At 46.2% G+C, this 20,646-nt stretch overlaps 1 protein-coding gene across 1 annotated transcript in view; it reads left to right on the top strand.

The window, feature by feature from the left end:
* LOC113027959 (glutamate receptor ionotropic, delta-1-like) overlaps positions 1-20,646 on the top strand; it is a 107,558-nt gene that overhangs the window by 27,098 nt on the left and 59,814 nt on the right. Inside the window, exons 3-5 of the mRNA XM_026177826.1 lie at positions 178-351; positions 5,910-6,071; positions 8,317-8,436. Coding sequence (XP_026033611.1) covers positions 229-351; positions 5,910-6,071; positions 8,317-8,436 — 405 coding nt within the window. The 5' untranslated portion in view covers positions 178-228. The remainder of the gene's footprint in view (positions 1-177; positions 352-5,909; positions 6,072-8,316; positions 8,437-20,646) is intronic.

Here is a 20,646-nt window from a genome sequence, read left to right as displayed (position 1 = left end):
GGGTTCAAAAACAAACACTCGAGAAATCTGCCACAATCAGCATCTGCCTCTCACCAAACCCTCGTCCGGCCTCTCGGGAGACAAACACTCAACCTCCAGCAGTTAATATGCAGACAAACAGACCGAGCGAGGTCAATAACGTCTCCTTCGCTTTGTCCCGCCGTCTCATCGCCACAGGAAATCAGCGACACAGAGATCCTGGAGCTTACCCACAGTGCACTGGGGCGCATGACGGTGATCCGGCAGATCTTCCCGTTGCTGAAGGACAGCAGCACCCGCTGCATGAGGCAGAACCACCGGATCTCCTCGCTGCTGTGTGACCCGCAGGAAGGACACCTGCAGAACCTGGAGGTAACAAGAATTCAGCTCAGTGTGCAGTAAAGGTTGTGCTATGGCAGAAAGTAGTGCTAGCTTTAAAGTCATGCCTCCCTGAGTTCTGTTATAAATGTGGACAAGTGTATTTGGGGTTTCCTCTAATCCACACAGACTCACATATATACATACAAACGCCCGCTTTAATATTTTAATAACTGGTGCTGAAGGTTCTGCAATGTCTTTAACCCAACGAGGCCAAGGCCTAAATCCTTTGCACAGTGATCAGGACCGGCTGCAGCTGGTAGTCTCTCTTTGCACTGTAGAAAGGATTTGTTTGACAGCACTCGTTGGACTGACCAAGACTCAGGAACTCAGTGAAGCTTGCAGAAGGAGAACTTTACATTTACACAAGTTTGGAAGGTTTGCATATTCCAAGGTTCAAACAACCGTAAGTAAAAGTTATCTGGATGTGTCTCTGCCAGGAAACCACCCAGTGTAAGTTAACTCAATTCTGCCAAGAAGAGTGCAGGATTATGCCAGAAGCTTGGTGATGGATACCGAAAGCATCCGACTGAGGTGCAACTTGCTAAGGGACATTTACCCAAATATTTCTGGGTGTCTGAGTATGTTTTAGCCTGTATGCATACCTGTGTGGATCAGGGAAAATCCCAAATAAATTGGGGACCCAACTCGTGTTTTTTAAACTTATTAAAGATGTATGGTGTACCATCCTTCCACTGTGCAAAAGAACAGTTCAAAGAAACACCAGAATTAATTGACATCCCTGCACACGATGAGTGTGCATGAATGGGTTTGAGTTAGGATTAGGTCGCTGATGATGACTTAGGCTACGTTCACTCTGCAGGTCTTGATGCTCAATTCAGATTTTTTGATCAAATCCCATTTTTTTGTCTGGTCGTTCACACTGCAAATAAAATGCGACAGCAAACGCGCTCTAGTGTGAACGCTCAAAGCGGCCGCATGCGCAAAAGAAGACGTCACACACAACGCGCTCTGTTTAGACCCAGAGCAACAGTATGTTTGACTGATGGCCGTTAATATAAAGACTTCGGACTTTACGTTTCCCAATTTTTGCTTTAAGTTATTTTGTTATTTACATAATAATGTAAATAACCTAATAATGATCCTTGTTGCTGTTTCAGAGGAGCGGTGCTTCGAAGGATAGCTGCAGATTTCTGTCAGAATCTGCAGATTATACAGTACAAATAAAATGTTCACGTTGTCTTCCCAACAGTTTCACGGGATGGCCAGGAAGCGTTCGCGATGTCTTCTCTGGCGCTGATAATCGGCGTCTGTCTTGTGTCAGTGACGTAAAAGACGCATTTAATGCGACCTGACCATCAAACAGCAGCTTTCTAAAACATCTGATATGTGTCGGATTCAGGACCACATACGAGAGTGACCCAGATCGGATTGGAAAATATCGGATTTGTGCCGTTCACACTGTCACACCATGATCGGATAGATGGTCGCACAGGGTCACAAAAATCTGATTTGATGCGCTTTCGCCTGCAGTGGGAGCGTAGCCTTAGACCTGAGTTGATGCAAAGTGGTACCTCTGCAACATGTAATGCACTTTTCCCTGTTAGGATACTTTAAAAACAACAATAGTGGGAATAAACACTGAAAAATCCACTGGAGTCCAGGTTCTGTGTGGAGGAACACTTTGGATAAGTCATTATAATTTAGGAATTTGTGTTTTCAAACAGTTTGTGTGGTCAGTGTTTAATTTATTCTGAGGAATTTGTCTCCATTTTTTTCCTTTCACATGGCTCCATCTGTCCTCAGCCTTTTGTCCTCCGGAGGACACAAAGACCTTCATCACACAACGGCAAAAATACCACAGAGATGTGTTTCAAACATGAAGATTCACATAGATGTGTTTCGCTCATCAAAGGCTCCATAATGAGAGTGCTGAATGAATGAATGCTTCAGAGAATGAATTAAAATGTCTGAGGGAATGAAGCAGTAATTCAAAGGGACTAATTATTAATCTGATGGGATGAGTAATTATGGGTGCAAATTATTCAGTTAAGTGAAAAAGAGAAATGTGATGAGAAGCAAAATCAGTTTCCTGTCTTCTAGACCTCCTCGGTCAAACTCTTCTCTCCACTTGTCGTACGTCCTGTTTTGTGATGGCGACCCGGGTGAATACACGCACACGTCCTGTCTTAACTTGTGGTGTTGAAACTTTTTTCTGCTGCACAAATCACTGATGCACATCCATAAATTCATGAGCGCATTCATAAAATTCAGCCGCCCACTCAAATACTGTGCACACGCACCGAGTGTACCAGAGCTGTCAGATCAGCTTCCAGCATCCAAACATCAGCTTAATGTTAAATGAGGACACAAACTTTTAGACAGAGTTCACTACCAGAGACTCGCTGATGACCCGGAACAACCACGAGGACATCACAGACCATCTGTTTCCATCACGTCCTGTCCTCTGACTCTTTCTCTGTCGGGTCAAACACCTGCATGTCCTCTCTCGCCACACACCTCCCGTGGGCCGTCTCCTTTTCCCCTTGTTCACTAGCTCCATCTTCATCATCCTTCTCCCAAACGACCTCGAGTTTTGTTATTGTTGTTGCAGAAAACCACAGTTAGTGTCGACTCTGTGGACAAACTCAGAATATCTACTACTGAGAAACTAAAGTTCTTACTTTACAGTCACGTGCAGGACTTTAAATATTGAGATCTTTTGATTGACCCATGTACTCCACATACCTCGAGGCAAGGACATGCCAGCCTATTGTGATCCCCGGGGAGTCGCTCAGCCCTGCTCTGTCAAACCTCTGGTGTGGCTAATTTATGCATTAAGGTGTCCTTTGGCATCATGATGGGTTATGATGCAACAGTCACTCCCATGTCGTCAAGGTTACTGTTGTTAATAGGCATATACTCACCCACACCATCATCTTTCCATAACCCTCAGAGGTCTAACCCGACCCTGGCGATTTACATTAAATGTATGTATGTGTACGTACTTTGTCTGTTCCTAAGTTGTGAGTCTGTGAGTTATGATTATTACTCAGACTAACGTAAAGTGTTCAGGCTAACAGAGCCACTAAAATACTGTCTTTAGTTCTTAACGTCTGAAATGATGAAGACACTTGAGAAGCTCCACAAAATTCGCTGCCTTTGCAGAACAACAAAAACTTGTACCTGTTTGCGCGTTCCCTCCCAGGCGTCTGGACTTCTGATTGGACTTCTACACGGTTAGGATTTGGCATGTCCTTGACAGCGTTTGATTTTGGCGTTTACATGTGGACGGAGATATTTTTTCAAAACTTCTTTTAAAAAATGAAAATGGAAAATCTCAGTTTTCAAAAATACCCGTGTACGTGTGAACGTAGCCTCAGCGCCTGACCCCAAACAAGCCGTTCCCGAAGAGTTTCCCATCCTTGAGATAAATGAAGTTTACATTTATTTTGTCTTTGGTACGTAAACCTAACCAGTGATTAGAACTGGAAGTAACAAGCAAAGGAAAAACTTATGATCAGAAGGCAGCATTTGGCCCTCCAACCTCCCCCTGAGGACCACATGTGCCTGTTAAACGTGTCCGTTACATCTCAGTGGCCGCTACCGCCACATCCACAGCACCAGTGATGCCAAAGGACAGCTTGTGGACAACAAGGGGACGCAGACACGCGACAATCTCTGGGCTTTCTGGTTTATGGACGTCAGATCACAGTAAAAGTTCACCAGGACACGGCTCACAAAGGCCGCTGCTCACGTTCAAACTACTCGCAGTTAAAAGCCTCATGGAGCTGTCGTTTTTTCTCACGTATGAATCGTGTACGAAAGCCGAGCCGCTTCCCCGCCTCTCAGTTTACACGCCAGTTTGCCTCGTGAAAAATAAGCCATCAAATTCAAGTTTATCTCGCTGACATGCAGAGGGCGCACAATAACCTCTGTGCTAGCTCGAACACACACACACAGTAACTGACTATTATTCCCAGGTGTGAAGAAGCACCGCTGACATTTACAGACAGCAAACAGAACAATTACTGTAATTCAGGACAAATGCTGTCTTTCTCTGCCTGATTTTGACATTTGTGGAGATGATTGTAGTTTTCACCAAACGTCCGACATCACGGCGGCGGCGTTATTATAAATTTTTCCTTTTATTCTGAAGATTATCTTCCTGTTTCTGTACATTTGCGTGCGCCGTCGTATTTCTTCACTGTGTCCTTGTCCTCACCTGTTTCCTCTCCTGTTTCCTCTCCTGTTTCCTCTCCTGTTCCCTTTTCTTCTTCCTCTCCATCCTTTCAGGCTGATTTTCTCTCATTTTAAACTTAATAAGCAGTCTCGTCTCCATCCCATGCTCCGCTTCATTCCCTCCTCAGCTGTGACTTTCTTCTTCTTGCTTCTGCCGGCTTCGCTGTGCGTTCACTCAGAGGGAGGTGTCTCAGTAATTTGTGTAAGAGAGGGTTAAATGTTCTTTGGTGCTGCACAGGAAGGATGAGTATGTTTTCAAAGAATGCCATCAGGATAAAGTGACGATTAGGAGACATTTGGGTTACACCTGTACAATGCAACCAGGGTGAGAGCATCTTAATCTATATTTCAGTCAGGCTCAGGTCAATGCAGTGAATATAAGCGGGAGTCGAGCCTTAATAAGCACTCACAGGGCTTTTACTGGGTAAACTGGGCTCAGCACACAGCAGGCAGAGGAGCAAACCAAGGAAAGATCTGAGCGAGTTACAGTTCATCATCAGGCTCCAGGTGGACGTCCATGCCTGCTTTCTGTGACCTCTGGGCACAAACTACTCGTGCAGACGTGAATAAAGTGCAACAGGAGCAACTCTGAGGATCAGAGAGCGACTGAGGAAAGCACAGCTGAACGTAGGTGCTACATGTTGGGGAAGAAAGCCAACAAACAAGCAGGAGCCTCACAGCAGGTCGCCGCAGGTGTGTGCTGTACACTGATGTGTGCTTCAGTGACACATGGAGACGTGCTGCAGGCTTCATGTAACAGAGGTCAGCTGTCACAGATGATGTGAGGGTGCTTGTGAAATGTAACACTAACCACATGCAAGAGACAGAAGCCATAAGATGTAACAACGACTTTATTAATTGTCTGATCCAGAAATTTTGATGTTGTTTCCCATCACAGAGGAATGAAATCTTCACGTGATCGTTCACCTGGCCGACAGAACAAAACATGCAGCTGATCACGAAAGTTAAAATAATGATAATTTTACATTACAGAGTAGAATAAAAGTAGGGTGTGTGTGTGTCAGCATCCAGCTGTGTCACACGTGCTCAGTGTTTGCAGATGTTCATAAATGTCCTCTTCCACCAATCACGTCACATCTCCCGTTCACGTGTTCACTCGCAGAAACCTACGATTTCATTCTCGAGATCCAGAGTGAAAATTCTGAAAACGTAGATCTTTGTCACACATACAGTAAATATTAGCATCTATATTCTTCATCGCCCTGCTGATGTGACGTTACGTTTGTTTCACGCGTCACGTTCGACAGATGTTACGTAACAGTCAGTGAAAAACTGATCGAAAGAAAAAGCGATCACGTGTATTCACCCTGCCCGTGTCTCGCCTTCAGGTGTCCAACCTGTACCTGTACGACAGCGTGCTGATGCTTGCCAACGCCTTCTACAGGAAGCTGGAGGACAGGAAGTGGCACAGCATGGCCAGCCTGAACTGCATCAAGAAGTCCACCAAGCCCTGGAACGGAGGCTGGTCCATGCTGGAGACCATCCAGAAGGTAAAACACATCCAGAGTAGAGCAGACCAAAACATGCCCGCTGATATCAAACTTACGATGGAAGAATTTAACCCTGAATCGAGTACTCGCCTTTTTCTTTCATTACAAAAACTGTGCAAATAAGAAGTTTTATCTGTACAGCCTCTCATTCAGTTTGGTTCAAAATAGTAAAGTTTTCTCAGAACTGTTATTTATTTAAAGAAAGTCGAGGCGAGCATTTGATTTGTACAATTTTCAAAATAAAAGAACAAACAGCTGCTTTGTCAACAGAAAATCAATCGCACATCAAAGATGCAGTGAAATTGCGCGCAGCAACCTGGAGTCAGTCCTCACAGTCTAATTGGAGAGAGATGCTCTTTGGCTGGGCTGATGAGTCCCTCCAGCACGCGCGGTTGTGTTTTATTAAAACACGAGTCTGCTTATCTGACACGCATCAGAGTAACCACCGCCGAGCTCATTAGCGCTCCTTTCCTACAGATTCCTGTAGAAAAGTCATAAAGCATCATGTTCTTGAATGATATTGACAGAAATATCCAGAGTTCCACCAAAGGATTATTACTCCTGCAGTCATCTTTGTATGCGGACGAGCCAGACAGAGCACGCGGCCGCTTAAAATTCTCATTTCATACCAAAAAGCTGCCGAAAACAGCAGCTCGTCTGATGAGGGGGAGGAGCCTCACCTCCGAGCTGATGAGGCTGTGACTCCTCACACGACCAACTGTCCTGCCTCTGCACTGGACCGGCATCGCTCGGAGGTCAAGGTTGCTGCATTTAACGTTTCACAAACTGCTCTGGAAATAACAAACGTGAGCTGCACCTGCAGCATCCATCAAGTGTAATGAATCTGAATGTGAGCTGTACAATCCTCAAACTGCCGCAGCTATTATTCCAGCTGGTTAGCGATGGAAACATTCATTCGGTCTTGTTCCATCTCAAACACGCCCTTTCTGAGGTTCCCCGTCCAACCTCGAAGCTCCTGTTTCGTGCTCCAGGCGGTCGTTTGTCAGTTTGATTGTTATGGACGCACTTTTGCTGCGTCTCACCTCAGAGTTGGTCATTACCCCCAGATGAGTCTGGGCTACTTTGCTGACGAAATGGACGATAACTTAAAGACAGGACGACATTCGCTGAGTGAAAAATGGCAGAAGCCGAGAACTTTTTATGTCGCGCGTATCCGAAGACGTGAAAAGCGGCGTCCCTCCTCTGGCAGGTGTGTGTTGAATGCGTTTACTCGGACACATCTTTGAAAGAGCCAAACATTTTCAAACATTAATTTCCTCCAGGTGACGACGAACGTGACCTTTGCTGCTGACAGAGGAACATTTAGTTGGCCGGCCTGCTGTGATGACCGTCTTCAGTCATGCTTTACATCCAACACGAACTGATGGAAGTCATGAAGTGACATTTCATCCGTGGCCTTTCGTGGCAGCGGCACAGCAGTCACGGGCTGAACTCATTCAGTCAGACTCTGATGATGTTCTATATGGCGCCTCATCGTTCTGCAGAGCAGCCAGACCTGATAAAGATGGTCATCAAATATTTAGGTCTATATTTATTGGCTCCCACTGCACCCTGGGATCTCTGCGTTCCTCACATTTTCGGTGTCGGTGTTAAAGATGCAGGAAGTGTAGCAGCAGGTGTTTCAGAGGTCACCTGGTCCTTTCTTCTTGCCCCTTTAACCTGTTAACATCTGCCTGATTGCTGGGACGGGGGTCAGGGTTATGCTCCCGTCTCATACACGTTATCCTCATTTGAAAGAGTCGTCTTGTGGATGACTCGTGTTTTTCATTATTTCAGTCAGGAGGGGCTTTTAGGATTTGTGTTCATATTTAACATAGACGTGTACGGCTGTAGTATTGCTGCATTTATCCCCTGGCATGGGTGCTGATACACGCTGCTGCGAGGCTCCCAGTACAAAAGAGGCCTGCTGCCTGTCATTGTTCAGGTAAATTGACAGATTTCTGGAGGATAAATCCATCAATAGCACAGGAAGTTGTCATTCTCAGCTCGTGTCTCGTTTGAACACGGATTACAAACTGTTCCTGAAATAACCAAATATAATCAGGTAGCAGGTAAAGAAGGTAGCAGCTCGAGTCAAAGATCGTCACAAAGTAATAAAAGAAGAAAGTGGGGCATCTGAAGGTTCTGGGGAAAGCCTGATTGTGTCAGACGGCGAGCACAGATCATCCTGCGTGACTTCTAAACCCCCGTCTCTCTCCTCTCTGTCTGCCACCCTCCTCTTCAGGGAAATATCACAGGTCTGACGGGTACGATGGACTTTAAGGACAACGGCTCCAACTCCCACGTCCAGTTTGAGATCCTCGGCTCGAGCTTCAGCGAGACCTTCGGCAAGGACATCAAGAGGGTGAGTTCATACTTTAACAGATGAGCAGTCGACGTCGCCCGAGTGTGTGTCGGATCTCGGAAGACGTTTTCCTCCTGGGGGAGGAACAAATAAAGCTAAAATATTCGATTTTTGATTATTCTCCAGCACGTCGCTGTGTTCAGTAAAGAGCAAAACACAGTTCTTCATGTGTTTGTGTCACGTGTGTTTTTGGGGAAGTGGAACCAGATAATCCACCCTGTCTGACACACACACACTGGTTTCCATATCTCAGTGAGGACGTCTCACTGACATAATGGTCTCACTAGGTGCCCCGACCCTAACCCATCACAAATGAAAGCTGAGCCTAAACCTAACCATCACCCTGCTGTACCCCTGAGACTAAAACCACAGTTTGAGTCTCAGAAATGTCTTGAAACTCATGCTAATTTTCTGTCCTCACAAAGATGTCTAAACATCTACACACACACACGTTTCTGGGGTTAAACTTGTGGAAATGGCTTCAGACAAACATCCACACCACAAACCCGTCCGACGGTGTCGCTGCGGCATGTTTGTTCAGAGCGGCGTTAGCCTGTGGCGCACAGAGGAGCGCCATTAGCTGCCGATGTTGCTGTCGGTGGAGTTCAGCGTCATCGGTCGTTGTGTTGGCCGTAGCGGAGCGCTGCGGTTGGTGCCCGCCCCTCCCAGCCTGCGTCTTTCATATCCTCACGAAGGCTCTGCTTCATTAAACGTGGGGATTCCTTCAACATTAAGTGCTCAGACTGAGCTTTGGCACCTGGGCCCTGCTGGGGCTGGACGTGCAGCTTCTGTGCTGAAGTTTGAAGTTGGAGAAGAGAAAACAACTGCTGATGTGATGGAAGGAAAACACACCTGGATCCCTCAGGTTTGGAAACTGAGGCGCTGCTTCGCTTTATCCAGGATGGTGAAAACTAACCACTGGTGTTTTTTTTACTCCTAGAAGAGCAACTAACGGCTGTACGACCTTAAATGAACTCTGTTTATTCCTTTCATTTAATTGTCATTTATTCTGTTTTCATTGGTGAGACTCTTCAGGTGGAGCGTTAACCTTTGAGCAATGAAGGGATTTTAACCCAACGAACAGGAATCAGTGCGACTGTCACGAGTGTTGCATCGTGGCGATGTATCAGTGTATTAGTGACTCCTTTATATACAGTCTTTGCTCCTGAGTCATGACGGCGTGTTTTTCAGTGTTGCTGACGATGCGCAAGATTAGGGGGTAACATGCAAACTCCACATACAGCTGGTCGCTAGTTATTACACCCATCAGACAGGCACGACTGGGTCAGAGCGTCTCCAGGACTGCAGCTCTTCTAGTTGTTTCTGGTCTGCAGGCTCACTGATGCACGTAGAGATCGAAGGCGAGCTGCTGTAGCTCGAACGAGTCCGATCCACGGAGGCCCGCCTCGCAGCTTAGAGGACTTAAAGGACATACTGCTAACATGTTGGTGATACCACAGCACACCTTCAGGGTAATCTACGCCTGATCGCTACATAAGCCTCCGGGAAGGAAATCTGTTCAGGTTTTGTAGCGACATGTTTGTGCAGGAGACAGCATAAGAGTCGCTTTGTTGGTAACAAAAGGTTTATTATAGTAGCAAAAGTGCAAAAAGGCCATAACAGGCACATGTATCAGTGACTCACATTAAAGGCGCTACAGCTCATTACAGCCCACTCTGGGTTATTTTCAGAGTCACATACAGTGCTGCAGGGTGTCCTCTGGCCTGCTGTTAATGTTGCCGCTACACGACCGGCGTCTGATAGCGGCGCTCTCTGTAATGACACAGATATGAATGTCAGCTGACTTCATCTGCTGCTGCTGAGCTGGCAGGAAAAACACAATCAGCTCTTTATAGGATGGAAAGCAGAGAAAGAGCAGTTTAAAGAGAAAACGTGCGTTTGGATTTAGCGACTGCGCTGACTCATCGGCCTGATTCGTAGCTCCTCTACAGAGGCACCTGTCATCTGCAGAAAAGGGTCTAAAAATGTGAAAAATTAAAACTGACAGTCAAACATAAACCGGCTACCGTCTGATGTATTTGGTTGAAATTATATTTAGAGTCTCTCAGTCTGCTGGTACGGGACCGGATGCTGCAGAACCTCCTTCCTGATGGAAGCAGTCTGAACAGTTTATGGCTGGGGTGACTGGAGTCCTTGATGATCCTCCCCGCTTTCCTCAGGCAGCGCTTCCTGTAGATGTCTTGGAGGGAGGGAAGCTCACCTCCAATTATCCGTTCAGAGCACCGCACTACTCGCTGGAGAGCTTTGCAGTTGTAGGCGGTGCTGTTGCCATACCAGGTGGTGATGCATCCAGTGAGGATGCTCTCAATGGCACAGTGATAGAAGGTCCTGAGGATGCGGGGGCTCATGCCGAATCTTTTCAGTCTCCTGAGAAAGAAGAGGCGCTGCTGCGCCTTCTTCACTGTTTTGTTTGTGTGTACTGACCACGTAAGATCCTCAGCCAGATGTACTCCAAGGAACCGGAAGCTGCTCACTCTCTCCACAGCAGCGCCGTTGATGGTGATGGGGGTGTGTACTTCTCTGCACCTCCGGAAGTCCACTATCAACTCCTTTGTCTTTGCGACGTTGAGGGTGAGATGGTTGTCTTGACACCAGTGGGTCAGGGCGCTGACCTCCTCCCTGTAAGCCGTCTCATCACCGTTGGTGATAAGACCCACCACTGTAGTGTCGTCCGCAAACTTCACAATGATGTTGGAGCTGTTAGTGGCTGTGCAGTCGTAGGTGTAGAGTGAGTACAGGAGAGGGCTCAGTACACACCCCTGTGGAGCACCAGTGTTCAGTGTGATGGGGGATGAGGTGATGCTGCCCAGTCTGACCACCTGGCGTCTGTCAGACAGGAAGCTAAGGATCCAGCTGCAGAGGGAGCTGCTCAGTCCTAGATCCTGCAGTTTCCTGTCCAGCTTCGAGGGAACGATGGTATTGAATGCTGAGCTGTAATCTACAAACAGCATTCTCACATACGTGTCTCTCTTCTCCAGGTGTGACAGGGCAGTGTGTAGTGTCAGGGCTATGGCATCATCAGTGGACCTGTTGTGGCGGTATGCAAACTGTAGAGGGTCCAGTGAGTCGGGTAGTGCAGAGCAGATGAAGTCCCTGACCAGCTTCTCGAAGCATTTGCTTACGATGGGGGTCAGGGCTACAGGTCGCCAGTCGTTCAATGAGGAGATGGTGGAGGATTTGGGTACAGGGACGATGGTGGCCATTTTGAAGCAGGCATGGGACTACAGACAGAGAGAGGGAAAGGTTGAAGATGTGCGTGAACACTCCAGCCAGCTGAGCCGCGCATGACCTGAGGACGCGGCCGGGAATCCCGTCCGGACCAGTAGCTTTGCGTGCGTTCACCTTCCTGAAGCACTTCCGCACATCCTCCTCAGACACAGTGTGCGCACTGACGTCATCCGCGGTGCGCACACTGTCCGGTCTCATGGTGTTCGCTGTGTCGAATCTAGCGTAGAATACGTTTAGATCCTCACACAGAGAGGCCGTGGTCTGCGGTGTGCTGGTTTTCCCTCTAAAGTCTGTGATCGTGTTTAGTCCCTGCCACATACTCCGAGGGTTGTCAAACTGTTGCGCCACCCTGTCGCTGTACTCACGTTTGGCTGCTTTGATCGTCTTCCGGAGTTGGTAATGTGCGTGTTTGTAGTCCGATGTGTTCGCGGAGGCAAAGGCGGTGTTCCGTGCCGCCAGTGCCGCGCGAACATCTCCGTTAATCCAGGGTTTTTGATTTGGGAAGGATTTAACTGTTCTGGATGGGACGACATCTTCCACGCATTTCCTGATAAATCCACAGACTGAGTCTGTGTATTCATCAATGTCTCTGGCGGCCACGTGAAACATTTCCCAGTCCGCGTGATCAAAACAGTCCCGCAGACTCCGATTGGTCCGTCCAACAGTGCACCGCCCTCCGGGTTGGAGCTTCCTGTTTCAGCTTCTGCCTGTAGGCGGGCAGGAGCAGGATGGAGCAGTGATCTGATTGGCCGAATGGGGCGCGGGGGAGGGCTTTGTACGCATCCCGGAAAGAGGTGTAGCAGTGGTCGAGTAGCCGGTTTCCACGTGTGTTGAAAAGGATGTGTTGGTGGAGTTTGGGTGAGACTTTCTTCAGGTTTCCCTTATTAAAGTCTCCGGCTGTGATAAACGCTGCCTCTGGGTGTGCGGTTTCCTCGCTGCTGATCGCGCTGTACAGTTCCCTGAGTGCTCGGTTAGTGTCGGCTTGTGGGGGAATGTAAACAGCCGTAATGATCACTGCTGTAAATTCCCTCGGTAGCCAGAATGGCCGGCACTTAATCATCAGGTACTCCAGGTCCGGTGAGCAGAAGGATTTGACCGGGTGCACGTTCGCATAATCACACCAGCTGTTGTTGATCATGAAACACACACCACCGCCTCTGCTTTTCCCAGTAAGATCCTGTGACCTGTCCGCGCGGTGCACAGAGAACCCCGGCAGTTGTATTGCGGAGTCCGGTACTTTGTCCGATAGCCAGGTTTCTGTGAGGCAGATCACGCAGCAGTCCCGCATCTCTCGCTGGAATGAGATCCGTGCCCGAAGCTCGCACAGCTTGTTCTCCAGAGACTGCACATTAGCCAGTAATAAACTGGGTAACGGTGGTCTGTAAGTGCGCCGTCTCAGTCGAACCAGAACGCCAGATCTTCTCCCTGTGTCGGCGTTTGCGGCCTCCAGGGCCAGAGAACAAAGGCGTCTCAGGTGAGATGAATGGGGGGTCTGCAAACGGAGCGTCCGTGTTGCAAAACTTGAACTCCGGAAAGTTATAAGAAAGACCGTCTTTTATGTCCAGTAAGGTTTGTCGGTCATACACAAGGAGACAAGTGCTGCTCGTGAAAAAATAAAGGAAAAGTAAAATTAAACACAGAAGAAAGCCGTTGCTTGGGGGAGCTCGCGACGAGGCTGCCATACTCGGCGCCATGTTGGATAATAGATAAAAGCAGGAAGTTAAAGGAGTCGGAGACATTACAAAGAAGAATCATTCAAAGTCTGTTGGATAGAAATCTGTGGTCCCGCCCCTTCCTCAAAGAGCCAATCAACACCCGTCAATCATATGTCTCTTTGCTTGAAACGCACGACTGCGTAGTTTAATGATGGAGCGCTCGTTGCTTTATGAAGCCACAGCAAAGCGTTTCACATTTATCAGAATGTGATATTTGTCATTAGAGCACACATCTGCACCAATGAATTAAGAAAATACGAATATCCACAGAAACTTTATGATTTTGTGAGGCCGTCTCAGCAGCTGTCATTATGCTGTGTGCTGAAACAAGCCGCGCAGAGGTGGAGCTCAGAAAGATGAAGCAGCCCGAGCCAGCCAATCACTGAGTGTTGCTGCCATATTTGAATGTAAAACATCAAACTTGCAGACTGGAAACAGAAAGAGTTCGCCTCCAAAGTAAAAGTGGAAGCCTTTGAACCCTGTTGGTTACAATGCCGAGGCAGAACTTTTACTTTGAAGGCGAGCTGTTTCTGGTTTAGCTTGATCCGTCTTTTCAGTCTCGCTGGCGTCTTCGAGGTAAACTACAGGCGACCGCGGCGACCGCTCTTTGTCACCGATTTCATCGAGCAGCAGTCTGCAACTACTTGCCACCTGGTTAAACACACATTTTGCCATGGCAACCAGAGCGTTTTCTAAAGAGGTTTGATACTGGAAATATCTCAGAACAAGAAAAAGAAGAGCATAATTTCATCTGCAGGAAAAAGTAAATTAGAATAGAACAGCCCTTTATTCGTATTTATTGTACACGTGCAATGAAACTGTAGACTTGAACTGTAAATGAAAGGCTTGTTTGCAGGAAACTTTGTGTTTAACTGCATCATCAGAAGGTTTCAGTTAGTAACTTGTTACTTAAAGTGACGAGTGTAGCATGAAACGAAAAACTGTGAAACTCGTGAAAATACAGTTCAGTCCAAATCTGATGGCCTTCATATTTTCCAAACTGTCCACTGGCTGACGTGGAGTCTTCGCCTCAGACGATCGAGTCGAACAGCGGAGTGACTCCTCCCTGGTCCATCGTGTAGGGCGCTGCAGAACGATCAAAATGTGTTTATTGAAGAAAAACGTAATTTACCTGCTCTGTGGTGCATCAGTCAGTCCGTCCTGATCTGAGTTTGTCTTTACTTGTTATTATAAATCACATTTTTACACATTATAAAGCTTCCAAACATCATCAGAGATTTTCTTTTCTAACCTTCGCTGTTTCTGATGTGCTTCCCTCGTCTGTGTCCACGAAGGCTACGGACGGCTGAGTAAATGCCAGAAAAGTAATCTGCTCGCTCATTTCCTGCACAGTTTTCATGTTTGTGCTGCACTTTTTCCTTTTCTTGTTCCGGCGGCAGACGGCAGGTTTTTTATTTCCTGTTGACTTTTTCCTGTTTTAGCTCTTCTGTCAGGACTTCATGTCTGTACTGCCAGAGCCTGGATATGCTGGATATATATACCAAGTAGTGTTACACAACCCGGTTCTGGGTAAAATGTTAAAAACAAAACACAAACAGAGCGCAAAAAATATCCGATGTGTAACCTGGACACATGCTTTAAGAGAGACATGGCTGACTTTGAATTTGATTGCAGCAACACGTCTCTATAAAACAGGATGGAAAAAGTAGGCGGTGCTAAGAAGAAACAGCTGGAGGGAAACTTTCTGACTGGCAGCAGGTCAGCAACACGAGTGGGTAAGAAAGAGCATCGGAGAGGCAGAGTTTAACAAAAGTAAAGATTAAAACCAAAACTACAAACTGACTATGGAAAGATTTCAAAATAATTTCCCTCAACATAGTTGATGATGTCATCAGAAGAGAAAAGACTGATAATCAGAGCTGCATGTCCAGGATGTTGAAGCCTTCAGCTGATTGTGTGATGGAATCAGTGCACGAGCTCAGGAACTCTGCACCAGGCTGCATGATGCAGAGAAGTCGTACACATAGTCCAGGGACGCCTTGTTTAGCATCAGCATCAGTGGATCTGACAGCTTACACATCTGGACAGGCTCCTGAACCGTTTATTTGGCTTATAGAGCAGCGTGATGCTGAACACTGGATGTTAACACCACGTGCAGTGTTTTTATGTCTGATGGAACTTCCTGTCGACCCTCCGCTCGACAGTCGCTTTGAGAAAGAGTGAAAACGGTTCGTCGACAGCAGCGCGGTCGCATATTTAAGTTTCACGGTTTCACAGTCGGCTGTGCAGCGCTGCGCCGTGCTTTGTGAAAGAAGGCAGCCATCGTTCACACGACAGCGATTAATTTTTCCAATCAGTGAAAAAGTTGTTAACCATGTTACGGTAACCTCGATTAACGGCGGCCCCGTTCACAACAGCGAGCTCTCCTCCACATCAAACCACTTAGTATTTAACAGGATGGATGAGGTTTTAATTCCAAACCTGTAAATGCAGGTTGCTGCTGTCTTACAGTCGATTAATCAGCACCGAGGAGCAGCAGGTATAATGAAACCACACGCGTGACATCACTGCGTCACCCTGACCTCCGCAGCAGCGCGCTGCCGTGGTTTCATCATGAAAGCCTGATTAGCTCCCTGAATAACTGAAGTCATCCCTCATCTGCACAATGCAGACAGTGGTAGAGCAGTACGCAGTGTGTGGTTATGCACAGTGTTACGCCATCGTAGTAATTTATGTGTGACTGTAGGCGGTAACACAGCAATGTAGAAATGCACCAGGACATCTGCCTTTAAGAAGAGGTCCAACTTTATTATGTAACACTGAAAGGACAAGGAGACAAGGAAACAAGGAAGGGAAAAACTCTGCAAGGAAAGAAGAATTAAAGAAAAGGGAGGGAGGGCAAAGGGAAAAGGAAACAAGGAAGGAGAGAAAGAAAAAGGAAAAAAATAATAGAGTTTGAGGCATAGAAAGGGAAAAATAAATAAAAAGGAAAAGCAAAAAGGAAGGAAAGACTGGGGACGAGAAAAAAATAGAAAGGACAGAAAAAAGGAACCAAAATAAATAGATTAAAAAAACAAGGAGTAAAAGGCACAAAGGAACAACAAAGAGAAAAAGAAAGGAAGACAGGAAAGACAGCTAAAGGCAATAAGGAGAGGAAGAAAGGAAGCAAGGAAGAAAAGGGAACAAACAAGGAAAGAAAGAATGAGGAAATAGGAAAAGGAAAGTAAAAAAGGGGGAAAATAAAGAAAAGGTAATAAAAAAGAAATGAAGGAGGAAATGAAAGAAAATAAAAATAAGAGAAATGAATCAAGGAAAGGAAAGATTAAAGGAATGGAAAAAGGAAGAGAGGGGAGGAAGGAAGCAGGAGGAATGAGGACAGGACAAAGGAAATGAAAGAAATGAAATAAAGATGGGAGAGGACATGAAAATAAAGGAAGGAAAACCAGGGTTAAAGCTGCCTGATGATTGGACGAAGGAGACGATGATGATGATGAAAAATGAGAATGAACGTGGGGCTCGAATCCATCGTGTTCAGTAACACAAACAGTCACACACTTCTGATCTATTACAGACAACTCTGTGCTTTTAATATTTAATTCGTCCTGAAAATAAGTCGACAGGTGGAGGGAGGTGATTTTTCCCATTTTCACTTTAAGTGAAAGATCTCTGACTGAGTGGGAAATCGCTCCGGGGAGTCTCGCTTCGAATCAGCTTTTGATTTGTGCTGAAAACATGAAACATTTTTCATTTTTTTACTCTCGTTGCATCAAATAAACGTGAATGAAAAAAAGCAGCAAAACGCAGGAAACATGCACACGTATGAACACTTTTACACTTTTACGAGCACGCATAGCAATTTAGATGATTTAGCAGCTTGCAGACACACACACACACACACACACACACACACACACACTCTGTGAGAGCAGTTGCTGCTGCAGTAATGAAGATCTAATCTCCCGGCTTCTCCTTCTGAGTTATGAGTCCCCCTGTGTTGCATAATGGCCATTAGGAGAAAACAAGCACAGAGCTTCTCTCACACACACACACACACACACACACACACACACACACACACACACACACACACACACACACACACACACACACACACACACACACACCATCATGTACCAGTACCCCCCAAACAGGAAGAGAAATCTATCTCTAATATACGGTAAACTCTAAGCATGTAATGCAGCCCCTGCTTTGTAACCCTCTCTGTGACATATTAATATTAATACACGTGCGATCTATTGTGCACCTTCATACACATATGTGCTGATGGATATTGTGCGCACTATATGTAAAATGGACATGTAGACACTGTGTAAATGTACAGCCTGTATGTTTATGTTGGCCTCCCGGGTGTGTGCTGTACCTACAGTAATACTCTGTAAGTGTCCACATCCTGCTCTTTCATGATCCACGGTTTAGTTTTGTTTACGTTCTTCAATCTTCAGAGGAAACAGTTGTTTCATGCTGCATGTCACTGCCGCACGTCTCTCTACCGTCTGCCTGAAGTCTTGATTAGTTACAACTGCAGAGTCTCTGGGAGCTATTTTACTTCCTTTAGTCAAACAGTACAGAAATGACTCCAGGCTTCATACAGCTTGGAAACAAAAATGTATAGCCTGAAGTTTGTCTCGCTGTGATGCCTGTTTCTAGACCAGGGGTGGCAATTCCAGGCCCTGAGGGCCGGTGTCCTGCAGGTTTTAGATCTCACCCTGGGTCAACACACCTGAATCACATGGTTAGTTCGTTACCAGGCCTCTGGAGAACTTCAGGACATGTCGAGGAGCTAATTTATCCATTTAAATCATCTGTGTTGGTTCAAGGACACATCTAAACCCTGCAGGGACACCGGCACTCGGGGCCTGGAATTGCCCACCCCTGGTCTAAAGGTACAGGGGTGCCTCACCACTAGATGTCAGCAGAATGAATTCTGAGTTCTGTTTTTTCCTCTCTCATTTTAAGAGCACAGTCTTCGCTACGATAGCTGCTGTCAGGCCAACAACTCCATCAGCTGTGTGTCTGCAGTGAGTGGAAGCTGTTTACCTCAGCTGTCATATGTGGCCGGTGTCTAATCACATGCATTAAACAACATTAGGAGACAATTAACTGTCTCTTTAAACCACAACAGCAACTTCCAGGTGTTCACGAGAAGTGGTTGGTTGTGCCTGAAATTTTAGATGATGTAAAGTGGCTCATGCTCCTGTGACGTACCAATATAAATCTGTGGGAAAACCTAAAACTTGGATTTCATCTCGAGCTGTTTTAGTGAAAATTGCCTCAAAAGAAAAATGTCCCCCACAGCTCCAGTCTCAGACACACTCCAGTAGAAATAAGACAGCAACCTCTTTCATGTCATTTTGTAGATAAATCCTCGTCCTGCAGCTAATACATCAGCTTTTACATACTTTAGTATTTCGTTTCTGAGTGTTATTTTAAATTTCTGTTTATGTAGAAAGCAACAGATTTATTATTGCTGCTGATTTATTCAAGTTAACAGCAAACAAATTGTGTGTAATTGCCAACTTGACCCCATTCAGTCACAGAGCGGCAACAGACTGACTCATTGCTATTGCCGTCTGTTTCCCCTGCTGTGACTGAAGCATAAAAAAATGTCAGAGTTTAGTCGTTTGCGTTTAAAACGGATTCAGATTGAGATTTTCAGGAGAAGCAACATCACACCAAACACATCTCCTAAACTCCCCCAGCTGAGAGCCGACATGGAGGGAAAGTAAAGTGTTAGTGGAGCTTTCCTGCCTTCCAGAAAGTTTGGAAAATTTATAGGTCAGGATTTCTGAAGCTCTGTGGGTGGATTTTGGTAAAGTGATAAACAGTCCCGATCAAAAGTTTAAAGCCACTTGAAAAATGGCCAGAAATCATATTTTGCATGGTTGGATCTAAACAAGGTTCCAAGTCGAGCTTCAACGTGCAACAAGAAGAAATGAGAGTGACACAAAACATGTTTTTAACATGTTTACGCCTCAAAATAACCAAAACAGAAATCAAAGTTCCAAACATGAACTCAGTAATGAGCAGCTCCAGCGTTATTGTTGAGCGTATGGATGTTGTGGTGTGCTTGATGCAAGCGTTTCCACGAGTGGGAACATTTCTCCAAGTGGTGAAGACGGCCGCACGAAGGACATCTACTGTCTGGAACTGTTTGTCCATTTTTTAAACTTCCCTTACCATCCGTCCCCAAAGGTTCTCAGTGGGATTTAGATCAGGATGGTCCGAAAGAGACGAGGCCTTTTGAAGCCCTTCAGTCTCAGAGGGCATCTGATGGTTATGGGGCTGCAGTCGGCACCAGTAACGGCCTTGCTTTGGGTCGAGATCGTCCAGTGTCTTGATGGAAAGCCAGTTGGATCCTCCGGCTCAGTGCTGGTGAATTTTTTGTTCCATAAGATATTCCAAATAACTGTCCTACTGCGTCCCACCTCAGCAGTGCTGCGAGAGACTCTGCAACCTGACCAGGTTCAAAAAGGGAACATTTCTTTGCCTTTGCCATCAGAACGTCATGACAGGGTGACTGCCTGATAGGAAGTGACAATCAATCCACATTTATAGACAGATTTGGCCTTGGTCATGGTCCAAAGCTGTAAAACTGCCTGTTTCAGTGTTTTTAATAAACTGCATGCTCAAAAACATGCTTCGTCTCACTCCCATTTCTTCTTGTTGCATGATGAAGCTCCACCTGGAACCCTGTTAAGATCCAACCATGCAAAATAGGATTTTTTTGTGCCAGTTTTCAAGTGAACGTTTGATCGGGACTGTACCGATGCTTTAAAAAGCAAAAAGTGTCATTAAAACATTAAAAATGTGTTTTTCAAGAGAACTTTAGAGGGCAGCAGATACTGAAACAAATATAACCTGACAGTTCTACAAACAGGGACCAAAAAGACTGGATTGATGATACTGTGGGATAAATGTGCTTCATAAATCCTGCTCACTACAGTCTGTTTGCACATGGAAACATCAGAATTCCCTTTTCGGCACATCACCGTCTTACTGGCTGCTAACAGCGAGGCTGCTGGTGCCGGCGGTTCGTGTGGTTCCTGTTTTACGTCCGAGCAGAACGAAGCTGGCATCTGCTTTGCAAACAAAATTAATTACAAGCTGAAAGTGAGACCGTCCCTCCCCAGTCTCTCATCAGTAATCGCGTCCCCCCCGTTTGTCTGATCTGTCCGATTCGGGAGGATTTAACCGAGCCGGGAGCGCAGACAGAGGACGGCGCTGTTTATCTCACATCTCATTTCTTTAGGCAGTCTAAATGTGT

This window comes from Astatotilapia calliptera, chromosome 8 (assembly GCF_900246225.1).
Source record: "Astatotilapia calliptera chromosome 8, fAstCal1.2, whole genome shotgun sequence".
NCBI classification, from domain to species: domain Eukaryota; kingdom Metazoa; phylum Chordata; class Actinopteri; order Cichliformes; family Cichlidae; genus Astatotilapia; species Astatotilapia calliptera.
The sequence above is the reverse complement of the archived record's forward strand: the minus strand, read 5'-3'. Positions and strand labels throughout refer to the sequence as shown.